Source organism: Mus pahari, chromosome 5 (genome assembly GCF_900095145.1).
Source record: "Mus pahari chromosome 5, PAHARI_EIJ_v1.1, whole genome shotgun sequence".
Classification (NCBI taxonomy): domain Eukaryota; kingdom Metazoa; phylum Chordata; class Mammalia; order Rodentia; family Muridae; genus Mus; species Mus pahari.
Window position 1 is genome coordinate 58,026,191 of NC_034594.1, and position 11,853 is coordinate 58,038,043.

At 43.5% G+C, this 11,853-nt stretch overlaps 1 protein-coding gene across 1 annotated transcript in view; it reads right to left on the reverse strand.

The window, feature by feature from the left end:
- Positions 1-6,579: 6,579 nt before the first annotated feature.
- Positions 6,580-11,853, reverse strand: part of Wdfy1 (WD repeat and FYVE domain containing 1) — a 48,454-nt gene continuing 43,180 nt past the window's right edge. Inside the window, exons 9-12 of the mRNA XM_021198063.1 lie at positions 10,996-11,097; positions 8,695-8,825; positions 7,490-7,598; positions 6,580-6,775 (exon numbers count right to left, since the gene is read on the reverse strand). Of these exons, the coding sequence (XP_021053722.1) occupies positions 6,716-6,775; positions 7,490-7,598; positions 8,695-8,825; positions 10,996-11,097 (402 nt within the window). The 3' untranslated portion in view covers positions 6,580-6,715. The remainder of the gene's footprint in view (positions 6,776-7,489; positions 7,599-8,694; positions 8,826-10,995; positions 11,098-11,853) is intronic.

Sequence of the window (11,853 nt, forward strand, 5' to 3'; positions counted from 1 at the left end):
GGAACTCACTTTGTAGACCAGGCTGGCCTCGAACTCAGAAATCTGCCTGCCTCTGCCTCCCAAGTGCTGGGATTAAAGGTGTGCGCCACCACGCCCGGTGTGTCTGGCCTTTTGACATCACCTCACAACACTGTTGTAACCAAGTTCATGCCTGAGAAGTTTGCAATCAAGTATTTTTAAATTGTTACAAAAAAGGAAAAAGACAAGGAAACATCAGTGTTTTAAGTATACTTAGAACTTTTTGCAGGGCTTAATTCCTAGCTCGCTGGCCACACGTACTCCGGGGAGCAGGCTGCACACACACGTGAGCTCTTCCCTGGGCTGCTTTCCTTGTTTCTGGCTTTGCCCGGCTTTGCTCTCTCCTCTAAAATCTTTGTACATGTGTCACTCTGACCACAGTTTAACTTGGCAAGCTGCCTCCTGCCACACATACACACACACACACACACACACACACACACAGACACACAGACACACACACACACAGACACACACACACACACACACACCCTTCCATCTTCTGCTGCTCCTTTTGTTGGCTTCCTTCTCACTTACTACTTTCTGGCACTCTGCACTTTACCTATTTGCTGGGTCACTGTTTCCCTCTACAAGGATGTAAGTTCACCACAGCGGGAGCTTCACTCTGGTGCTCAAGGTTTTCTCAACAAGAGAACTGCGTGTTAACAAAAAACACACGCTTAAAAGACAAAAATCACATGTAGAAGACACTTGCTTCACTGCGGAAAGTTCAGTAACTCAAAGCTTTTTTGACTGTTCTAATCACCATGCATAATTTATAAAACACGGTAGACCTCCCATACTTCTATATCCAGTAAATATTGTAATATGCAGTTATCCTGTTGGTTCAAAACCAGAACCAACATGGTTAAAAGAAAACCGTGCAGGTCTCAGGACGGTAAAGGGAAGGAGTTGAAGGAGAAAACGCCCTCAGCCGGCCCTGGTAGAAAAGTAACTGGCTTCTGCAGGAGCTGCTCCCCTGTGCTCTACCACTGTGGGGCAGCAGCTTTTCTTTGCAGACAGCTCTGCATGATGGGAATATGGTGAGGAGCTTGGAGACGGGGGCTTCATGTATCAGGACATCAGGAAGATGATGACAAGGACATAGGTGTGTCTGGATAAGAGTAAGAGGCCATAACAGATCCGAGGGGTTAGGATAATGAGAGCATTTTAGAACCTATACTATGATGGGACAAGAGTTGTGAGTTGGGCTTATCGACTAGCATGATTTGAGCCACACTGTGCCAGCTCTGACAGCAGGCTGACGGAAGCCAGGAGACTGTAGAGCCAGGAAGGCAGTGGCCTGGGACATTTCTTGAAGGAACAGCTGACAGGCTTTGTGTTCAGGTTTATGTATGCAAGTCTGCCCAACTTCACTTATCAGTAACTATTACCTTTTTATCATATATAAACATTACCACACCTGGGACACATCCGCCACGTTTTCAGTACACAACTGCAATTTGAGATTCACTGGGGATCGAAGCAGGACTCCTGGGGAAAAGGTTAGATGTTCTACATGGTCCTAAAATGAAGACAGCATGGGACAAGCTTACAAGCAGCTCCCAGCACTGTGAGAGGCAGGAGGATCCGAAGATAAAGTCTACCATTGGCTCCATAGCATCTGCAGACTGACTGGGCTGCATGAAGCCCTGCCTCAACAACAGCGTGAGCGTGAGCGTGTGCGTGTGTGTTGGGGGTGGAGTTTCACACCAGTAAATCTAGAAACAGGTTTCTGCCATGCGCCTTCCTCCCCCTTCAGTGACGTGGTTTGGATGAGACAGCCCCCCTTTTAAGAGGGGCTCTCCAGTTCCTCTCCTTCCAACAGCTTGAGGAAAACTGCACACAGAACTTTCTGCAGGCGGTGCTCATTAACAGTAACTTGCTTACTGGGATTATCAGAAAGTACTTTTGCTACCTGACGTGTATCATGTAAGGAGAGCCTGGCATGCGCATTCTGAAAGGAGACGTGACCATAGGCCCACGTGAGGAGCGAAGTGCATTTAGACAGCCTGCATTCCCTCCTAAGGTCCCTTCCATTAATTCTCCCTTAAATATAAATTTTTTCCCTTGATTTCTATTGGCCCCTTAGATGTCTCAAACCAGCCTCATGTTCTCTCTGAGTAGCGAAATGCGGGTGCTGTTCTTAACTGCAGAGCCATCTCTCCAGCTTCCATTCTTCTTCCTCTAATCTGGTTATCAATAAAATTTCACAATGCAAAAATGAAATAGTGCTATAAAAGTCAGACTATGCTGCAGCTGAAACACACACTCCCCTACCCACCTCCCCTGCCCCAGGTCACAGACATCTCTACCTTGGTGAGTACAGACAATGGAGTTGTATTTCCTGCTTGTGGTGTGTCTACCTCAGGACTGGAGCAGATGTGATCTACAGGGTGGAGTCACTCTCCTTTCTCCATGTGTTCCCATGGTCACTGTGGGAGAAATGGTGGTGACAGGAGCCCCTCACCTACAATGAGACCTTCTCCCCTACTGCTAGGCAGATCTCAGAGAGTTACAGACACACAACTCCAGCAAGAGCCAAGAAAATACTGGGCCTAGTGTGCACAGCAATGAAATTCGGCCATGTATCCAAAACAATGGAAAGATATACAATGTTAAGTTTTATGGTGCTTTCTCTGCATGGTAGATTAGACCGTTTTAATTTTTTTTTCTAAAAGATTTATGTATTTGTACACTGTTGCTGTCTTCAGACACACCAGAAGAGGGCATCACTCATTACAGATGGTTGTGAGCCACCATGTGGTTGCTGGGAATTGAACTCAGGACCTCTGGAAGAGCAGTTAGTGCTCTGAACCTCTGAGCCATCTCTCCAGCCCTAGACTGTTTTAAAAGCACCATATTTCATATCATTTGGTAGAACCTAATTTTACTGTTTGCTTTTTGAGACAGATTTCATATAGCTTAGTTTGGCCTCAAGTTGTGAGGTTGAGATCCTTCTGCCTGAATCTCCAAATGTTGGAATTACTGGTATGTGTCATCACACCCAGTTCCTATTCCATCATAAATATTTGGATGCTGGGAGGAAGGAGTCATATCTAATCTTGAGAAACACACAGTAACCTGACTGGTTAGAACCACCCACATGTAACCTCACAAGGCTGAGCTGTGAGCACAGAAGAGGAGCTGGGACCAGGATGTCTCTTTTCTACGAAGTTCTGTGCAGTTATTCAGCGCTACACTAACTGGTGACTCATAGAAGTTTCCTAAACTTCAGCAGAGACCACACTTACCTTCCTACCCTCTCATGCAACAGCATGACATGCTAGCACTGTAAGACAGGACACAGGGAGAAGGTGCCTGCTCTTAGACACATGGACAGACAGAGACAGACAGACTCTTCATTTTGTCATCTGTAAAATGCAAATGGAAGATAAACTTGAAGGGTGATGCTAGCATTCAATAAGATAATGTAGGTAACTTGCCCAGAGCACACAGGATGACAAGTAAGTGTGACATAAACACAGACATGTCCTGAGCTCTGTCCAGAGCAAACAAAATAACACAAATTAAGGAGCAGGAGAACAAGCAAAGGGTATTTTATTATTATATGTGTATTCTCAAAACCAAAAAAAAAAAAAAAAAGCCCACAAAAATGGAACCCATAAGTAGAAAGAACAAAAATTTGCAACAACTCTAGGATACACAAGGCACCCTACTCTATGGAAACACAGTTGTACAAGGACAAATTGAATTATTTAATGTCACCTTTTGCTTCCCANAGAAGAAGAAGAAGAAGAAGAAGAAGAAGAAGAAGAAGAAGAAGAAGAAGAAGAAGAAGAAGAAGAAGAAGAAGAAGAAGAAGAAGAAGAAGGCTACAGAGTAAAACACTTTAAATTGTTCTCTGATAGAAATTTGCTGCACGATTAAACTTCAACTTATTCAAAGAGTTATTGTGTAGTAAACTGCAGAAAATAGATGAGGCATTCAATAATCTGCTCACAATTAACAATTAAGCAACAGACACTTGCAGAAATCAGCATGTATTACTTATTTGTTAAGCCTCCCATTTAGAATGAGCAGATCACTTTCATTAACAGTAACTTGATTCTTGTCATTTAGGAGATATTAGAAAGTACTTTTAATGAAACCCTGATTTTCAAAAATATCTTCTTGGGTCTGAGCTGCTACTCTATCAATTTTGACAAATTTAATAAATATAGATGTTAACAAACTGAATCACTGTGTGGGAGAACAAAGCAATAGTCTACAGCAACAGTGTCTATTGCTGTCTACTAGGCAGCGAGTTAAAACTGGGACATAGTAAATAATTACAGTCTAGTGAATAAGAAGTGGTTTCTACCAATGTACAGGCCTATTGCTATCACTAGGACCAACTAATAAAGGACCATTAAAGACCATGTTGAGAATAAAGACTTGGCATCATTTTATTACATACTAGATCTAAGTTCAAGACTCTTGTCTAACATCCTCTACTTCTTGATCCTTATCTGTACAAATTAGCGTGAGAATTCTGGGATGGAAAGGACAGTAGGTATTACTTGAGGAACTCTCTTAAGTGATCTGTTTAGCAACAGAATCCAAATAAGGCAAAAAGCCTGAGCCTTATTGTCCCTTCAGTCAGTAAACTTGAGAATATAATCTTCACCCTCTATAAAAAATATGGCCCCCTTTGCTACCTGACATGTGACACGTAAGGAGAGCCTGGCAAGCACATTCTGAAAGGAGACGTGACCACAGGCCCACGTGCGGAGCGAAGTGCATTCAGACAGCTGCATTCCCTCCTAAGGTCCTTCCCCCTAATTCTCCCTTAAATATAATTTTTCCTCCTTGACTTTTATTAGCCTCTTAAAAGGCTCAAGCCAACTACTACATGCTCTCTATGGGGCATGGGGTTTATATCAGGAGGCTTTAAAAAGGAGAGGGAATATTCAGTTTGATCTACCACAGATATCCAAAAGTCACATTTTACAGATGCTTTTAGGAAAATCAACCCACGCCTGGCTCAGCATTATTCCACAGGGCAATGACTCTGCCACGGTCTGCTTCCCTTGCATGGGCAGAACCACAGGCTGAGCTAAAACAAGCAGAGCGAGGAGAGCATTCTACAGTGCGGTTTCACGACATCACCCACTCTCTTGGCCAAAGCACTTGAGCAATCCTCATCTTGTATAGTATAAGGGAAATCATCAGTTAAAGTGACGCAACATAAAACATAAAGGGGACAAAACACCCTTTGGTCTTATTTCTTAAGTCAAGAGCTCTCTGTAAATATAGAGCCCATTAACCCTGGCTGCCTTTCCTTTCCTCATTGTTTGTGTCTGGTCCATTGTGACACTATAGCTTTTCTGCCTGTTACATATTTTTCCCTCCTTGAAAGCCATGTTGGTAAAGTGATAAAGCCTTAGTCCTATCTGGCAGAATGGCCCTGATCTTGATGTAATCCAACACAGTGCCACAATGAGATTTTAAATCGATACCCATTAGCAAGAGTTACACGGATGCCACGGGTAGTCATTATTTATCCTTTAAAGCAGTAGGCCCTTTCCTACTGGCAAGCAGCAGGCTCCCACGGTTCTACTGGAATAGTTCATGTGCTACTTTCTGTCAACACAAACACACATAAACATCTCTTGGTAATCTGGCCAAAAATTGGACAACACATTTCATACAACAGCTTTTCTAAATGCTATGAAAGTGATTTACAGGTTAGGGATTACTGTACAAGACCTGACTGATAATTTCAGCAATGGGTCACCAATTTCTTCCTATGACACATGACTAACACTGGTCACAGCTACAACATAATATAGAAGCTCCAGCATATTTCTGAGGGGCATAAACTGCTACCACATCACAAGGGCTTGGTCTTGGGACTGCAAACAGAGGTATCAGTTAGCAAGACTGGGCTGTTCCATGGAGCAGGATGCTGGCACGCATCACCACCATGGTGGTAGCTGAGTTTGCCATGGGTCATGACTAGCTACAAATCAAAAAAAAAATGTCAGGAGGCTTGTACATCAGCACCATAAAAGAAAGCTTTGTCCACAGAGCAGGTTTGGGAGAAAGAGATGAATGTGTTCTGTCTTGTTATGTGACAGCTGTAAAGGTTCACCCAGGGGACACTGGCTGGGACAGAAACAACTGCAGTGAGCCAAACCCAAGAGCAGATTAGGACACGACCTGACAGAACAGGTGCCTTGATGAGGTTTATCAGTAACTCGGTGTAGAGGACATTTGTACGGCAAGCGTAGGTTTCTCACATCTGGCCACCTCCCCTGAAAAAAAGACAGAAAGCTCCCTCCCAACCCCTGATTGTGTATCCGAGTACTCTCAGGGGCCTCAGGAGACTCCACGTGTGCTCAGGGGTTTGCATTTAAGAAGTTCTAAGCACTAACCTTTTTCGTTCAAAAATTTTCCTTCTAAACCCTTCATTGTTCCCTCCTTATCCACTGGTTCAATGTTCATGAGGCAGTTTTGCTGAGGAAATTCCATTCCTTAGGAGACTGTTGTGGACAGACCTTTTAGATAATTTCCACAAATACCCCCAAACACACCTTTATATAGATTTTTTTTTTCTTTTAAAAAATATTGATTTGTTTTTTTAGGCATCTAATGTCCATTTACACGACAGTGGCCATTGAGTTACATGAAGGGTCTCCGTTCATGGAGGATGCTGTGCGTCACATGTAGCAGACATCACCCAGCTCCGGGGTCAGTGTGGAGAAAATCCAGTTGCCAGGCTGCAGCCCACCACAGGAGTCATATCCCATATCTACAAGGAAGGCATATGGATAAGAACACTTATGATGGGGTCTAATTTCAACACTCAGTACTGACAGCTTTGTCTCTTTTGTCTAGAAAACCTCCTTACAAATAAAGCAATGTAGTTTACTAATTACATTGAAAAAAAACCCCCTCCCAAACATCATCATCAACAACAACAACAACAACAACAACAACAACAACAACAACAACGACAGCGACAAACCACTTCCAGGTAGCATTTCGAATCCTGAAAACAATGTTTTACTATACTGTATAAGAATATAAACTATTTGTTTTACAACTCAACTAAGTACAAAAGATTTACTTTCAACTCCTGTTTGTGATCTAAGGATTTAACTTAAAAAATGTGATTATTCTTCACAAATAGGATAGGATGTAAAGGAACATTAGCAAAGAAGAAAGGAAAAGCTCTAGACTAACAAAGACTCAAATCAGATGAGAGGGGAAACCCTCAGGTCAGCTCAGAATCCACAGGTTCCAGGAGACACCAAGCCCTCGCTATCATGGCCATCCACCCACAGTGAGTGCCCATCAGGGTTAGGAAATCACAAATATCTGCTTTGTCATTCAAGGCTTTGAACAGGCAATTATTGATTATAAAAAGCACCAGAAACTGGCAATGATCCTAGAAATGCCTTGAAGCCCATTCACAGCGTGAGGACAGTTCTATCTCAGCTGAGATGCTAACAGGCCAGCTTACCTTCACAACACGATCTGTCCCACAGGTCACCATCAGTCCCCTCACAATGTCCATGGACATATGGGAAATGTTATGTTTTCCTTCATGAAATGTTGCTAGAGAAGTCCGGCTAACAAAGAGAAAGACAGTTGAAATGTACTGACTGTACCCAGGCCTAAGAGAGAAGCAATCTTTTAGCAATGTAAGTGGCTTACACACAATAATGTTACCATTATCTTCCAAAAAATATAGCAATGGCTTTATAATTAACAAGGCTGTACAAAAGGTTTCAACCATACAGGTTTTGGTCCCAAAGCCAAGACCTCTCAAAAAGGTTAACTCACTCAGCATAAAAATAATGTATTACTTTCACTGGAGAGACTGGTACACAGACATAAAACCATGAACCCACAGCACTAAGGAAGAAGTGCACTGGAGGAGATCATGAACAATGATGTAATATAGTAAATGATGCCAGTGAGCATCTGCCACTGTCAGAGCCATGGTGCAGCCCTCCCTCCATTAGCTCACTGCCCATCATGGGTGTGGACATAGGCAGCCATGGCTCAGGAGAAGGGAAAATCACAGCGATGTTCCCCTAAAGGACTTGCCCACATCAGGAAATAGCTGACAAAGTCATCTAAGACCATCTGAAGAAAGAGCACAGGTCTTTCCGGTCTTCCCTGCAACAAAGTTGGCGTGAGTGGACAAGTCAGCCAGCTCAATTGCTGCTGCCCACTTACAGAGGGATATGTTGTCTCTGCAGAGCCCTGTGGGATGGGGCTGTCAGCTGCGGGGACTACTCCAATGACCCTCATTGGTACTCGGAAAAAAATCTGTCCCAGCTAGTGAGGTAGCTTGAGATAAAGGGTGTGTGTGTCACAAAGCTAGGACAGAAATTTCTCTTCAAAAATGGTTCATGTGGCTTGACGAGATGACTTGGCAAGGCAAGGCACTTTTCCACCAGTCTGATCCTTAAGAACCACAGGGTAGAAGGAGAGATTCCACGAGTTGTCTTTGAACCTCCACACCCAAGCTGTGACACACACACACTGGCCCAACCTACCCACAAATAAATGTAATTAAAAACGAACAAATGAAGAGACATTCCAAAGAGATAAACTAGGGGTAGAAATCTCTCTAGAACCTTCTTGGGTGCCCATATTCAGATGCCCATCAGACAGAGAGGGCAGGATGCAGTAAGATGAAGACCAGCAAGTACTCACTCCTCATCTTTGATGGAGTCGTAACAGGAATCACAAACTCGAACCTGGAACTCAAAGCCCATAACGGGGTAACTGGACCGCTTGCTGCTGCACTTCCCGCAGACGGCCTGCCCACACTTCCTGCAGTGATGCTGCCAGGGCGGTGGAGGGAGGAGACAGGAGTTAGCTTCACAGTCTTGTAAAAGCGGGGAGAAAGTGCTTGATAGACCCCAACGCCCACTGCATCGCCACTGACACTTGGAACACACATCAGGAAATGTCCCAGTAGGCAAGGGTCTTCAAATACAAATGTCCTTGTTTGGGGAGAACAGCTATATCTGTCTGGTCCACAAAAAGCAGTGCTATTCAAACCAAACTCAAGCTCTTTTGGGAACCCAATCGCTGGAGATTCTGGCAAGAAAAACCTATTCCTCCTTCAAAGAAAAAAGTTAAAGTTAAAAACTTTAAAGTTAAAGTTTTAAATAGTCTTCACGGAGGAATAATGTTCTTTTTGGCTTTGCAAACTCTGATTCAGAAAATAAGCTCCAGAACTTTCCAGAACACTCCAATTACTACTAATGAATGTAACAGACCTTAACCACTAACCCTTTAGTGACTATCTATCTATCTATCTATCTATCTATCTATCTATCTATCTATCTATCTATCTATCTATCTATCCGTCTGTCTGTCTGTCTGTCTCTCTCTCCTACTAATTATTAATGCATAAGAGTCACTCTTCGGTGTTTTCTTTAGAAGGAATACTTCACCAACTATAATGTACTGTTGACTGCTATGGAAGCATCACACAGGATCAGCCATTTCTGGGCATTTCAGGGTAATAAGAAATAAAAGATGGCCAGCATTGGCTGCCAGGCTGGATGGGGCCTTAATGAGGAGCAGCTCTTTGAGTGAAAGCAAAGCAGAGTGAGTTACACACACGCAGGCTAGGCTAATCCCTCACCAACGGTGAACGAGCACTACGCTCTCATGTAGCCCCAAATTCAGGATCAGCCAGATGCATTTCACAGTAGGACTTAAGCATCGCATGAGAACCCAGTGCTACCAGTAAGGGTACTGTGGGCAAGTTTCTCAGTTTAAAAAAAAAAATTGCTCTAGCTCCTCCATTGGGGTCTCTGTGTTCTATCCTATAGATGACTGTGGGCATCAACTTCTATATTTGCCAGGCACTGGCATTGCCTCACAAGAGATAGCTATATCAGTGTCCTTTCAGCAAGTTCTTGCTGGCATATGCAATAGTGTCTGCGTTTGGTGGCTGATTATGGGATGGACCCCTGGGTGGGGCAGTCTCTGGGTTGTCCATTCTTTCGTTTTACCTCCAAACTTTGTCTCTGCAACTTTTTTTCATGGGTATTTTATTCCCTATTTTGGGGAGGAATGAAGTATCCACGTGTTCACCTTCCTTCTTCTTGATTTTCTTATGTTTTGGAGATTTTATCTTGGGTATTCTAGGTTTCTGGGCTAATATCCACTTATCAGTGAGTGCATATTAAGTGAGTTCTTTTGTGATTGAGAAAAATTACCCAAGGAATTGAAGGGGTCTGCAACCCTATAGGTGGAACAACAATATGAACTAATCAGTACCCCCAGAGCTCGTGTCTCTAGCTGCATATACAGCAGAAGATGGCCTGGTCAGCCATCATTGGGAAGAGAGGCCCCTTGGTATTGCAAACTTTATATGCCCCATACAGGGGAATGCCAGAGCCAAGAAGCGGGAGTGGGTGGGCAGGGAAGCAGGGTGGGAAGCAGGGTGGGGGGGTATAGGGGACATTTGGAATAGCATTTGAAATGTAAATGAAGAAAATATCTAATAAAATAATTTTTTAAAAAATTGAAGAGATTTGAGAAAGTCTTAATGAAAATGGTCCAGGTGTATTATACAGGCCCGACTTGGAATGAGCTAACAGTCATGAGGCAGTCAGCACCCTGGGAGGGCTGTCAACTGCTTGTTAGTAAAGGCTTAGGCATACTACCAAATCTCCTCCTTTACCCTGATTTTATTCTTGGCTACTGTTTAATAGGTAACACTCCTAAATGCAAGCAAGTTCCGCAGTTTAACAGGGAACTCTGCGGCTTCTCCAGGCACCGAGTTCTCTGATGCAAGGCAAGCAGCGGAACAGTGACAGGTCTCCCAGGACCCAGGACAGGCCATGCTCAATGTCAGTCACACGGCCGTGATATAAAACAATAGGGGAGTAACCACATTTGTAAGAACAAGTATGATTTTCTAAAAATTTGAATTAACGTTAAAAATAATGAAATACAAAATTCCTCCAGAAGGAGCAAACATTGGCTACTCACCTGCCTCAAGCCCAGAGTCTTTGTGTCCCACATCTGCTTTATATTCCAGAAGAAGGGCTGCTCACACTTCTGACAGGAGTCGCTTTCTAACCACTGAGGAGCCTGGGGGCAGCAGGGAGGCAAAGCCAACATCTATGTGTTTACACTGGCCTTCCAGACATTAGCACAGAGTTCTGAAATGCTCTGGAGTTCATGTTTCTTTTAAATCCCACAATGCATTTTAGCTGAGGTTCTCATGATCAATCCCATGGTCTGTAGATGTTCTGTTGTTTTTATATGGTTGGTTGCTTTTAGGAGACCCTCTCACTATATAGTATGGCTGGCCTGAAACTTGTAGCAACACTCCTGCCTCAGCCTCTCAAGTGCTACAGTTACAGGTGTGCACTACCATTCCTGACTCCCGCTTGTGTTTTCACTAACTGTGACCATTTAAGCAGTGCTTATTGGGTCATACAATTGGTAACCTACAAATAAAGAGAATAATTAGAATCTTTAATATATTATTTCTCTTTTAATGCTAAAGTTATCTGAAATCTATATCCACTTGAATCAAAACCCATTTCTTGTTTAAACTGAACCACCTCCTGGAAATGTTTGTAGGACCACCATAAGACAGAGCAACGAAACAAACTTCTTGCTCTGTTTGGGCATCGTGTCCGACAGCTTCGCACCTCCCCCTATCCTGCCCAGGCCTCAGGAGCAGGTCCACTCTTCCCACCACTGAGCAGGGAGCTGTGCTATTCTCTTATCCCGCACTGACCAACCAGTGTGTTGTCTTCATATACTGCCCCCTGCCACATGGCCCTTCTCAGTGCATTTCTGTTAAAACAAGATACTTACTAGAGAGAAAGAGGGAGG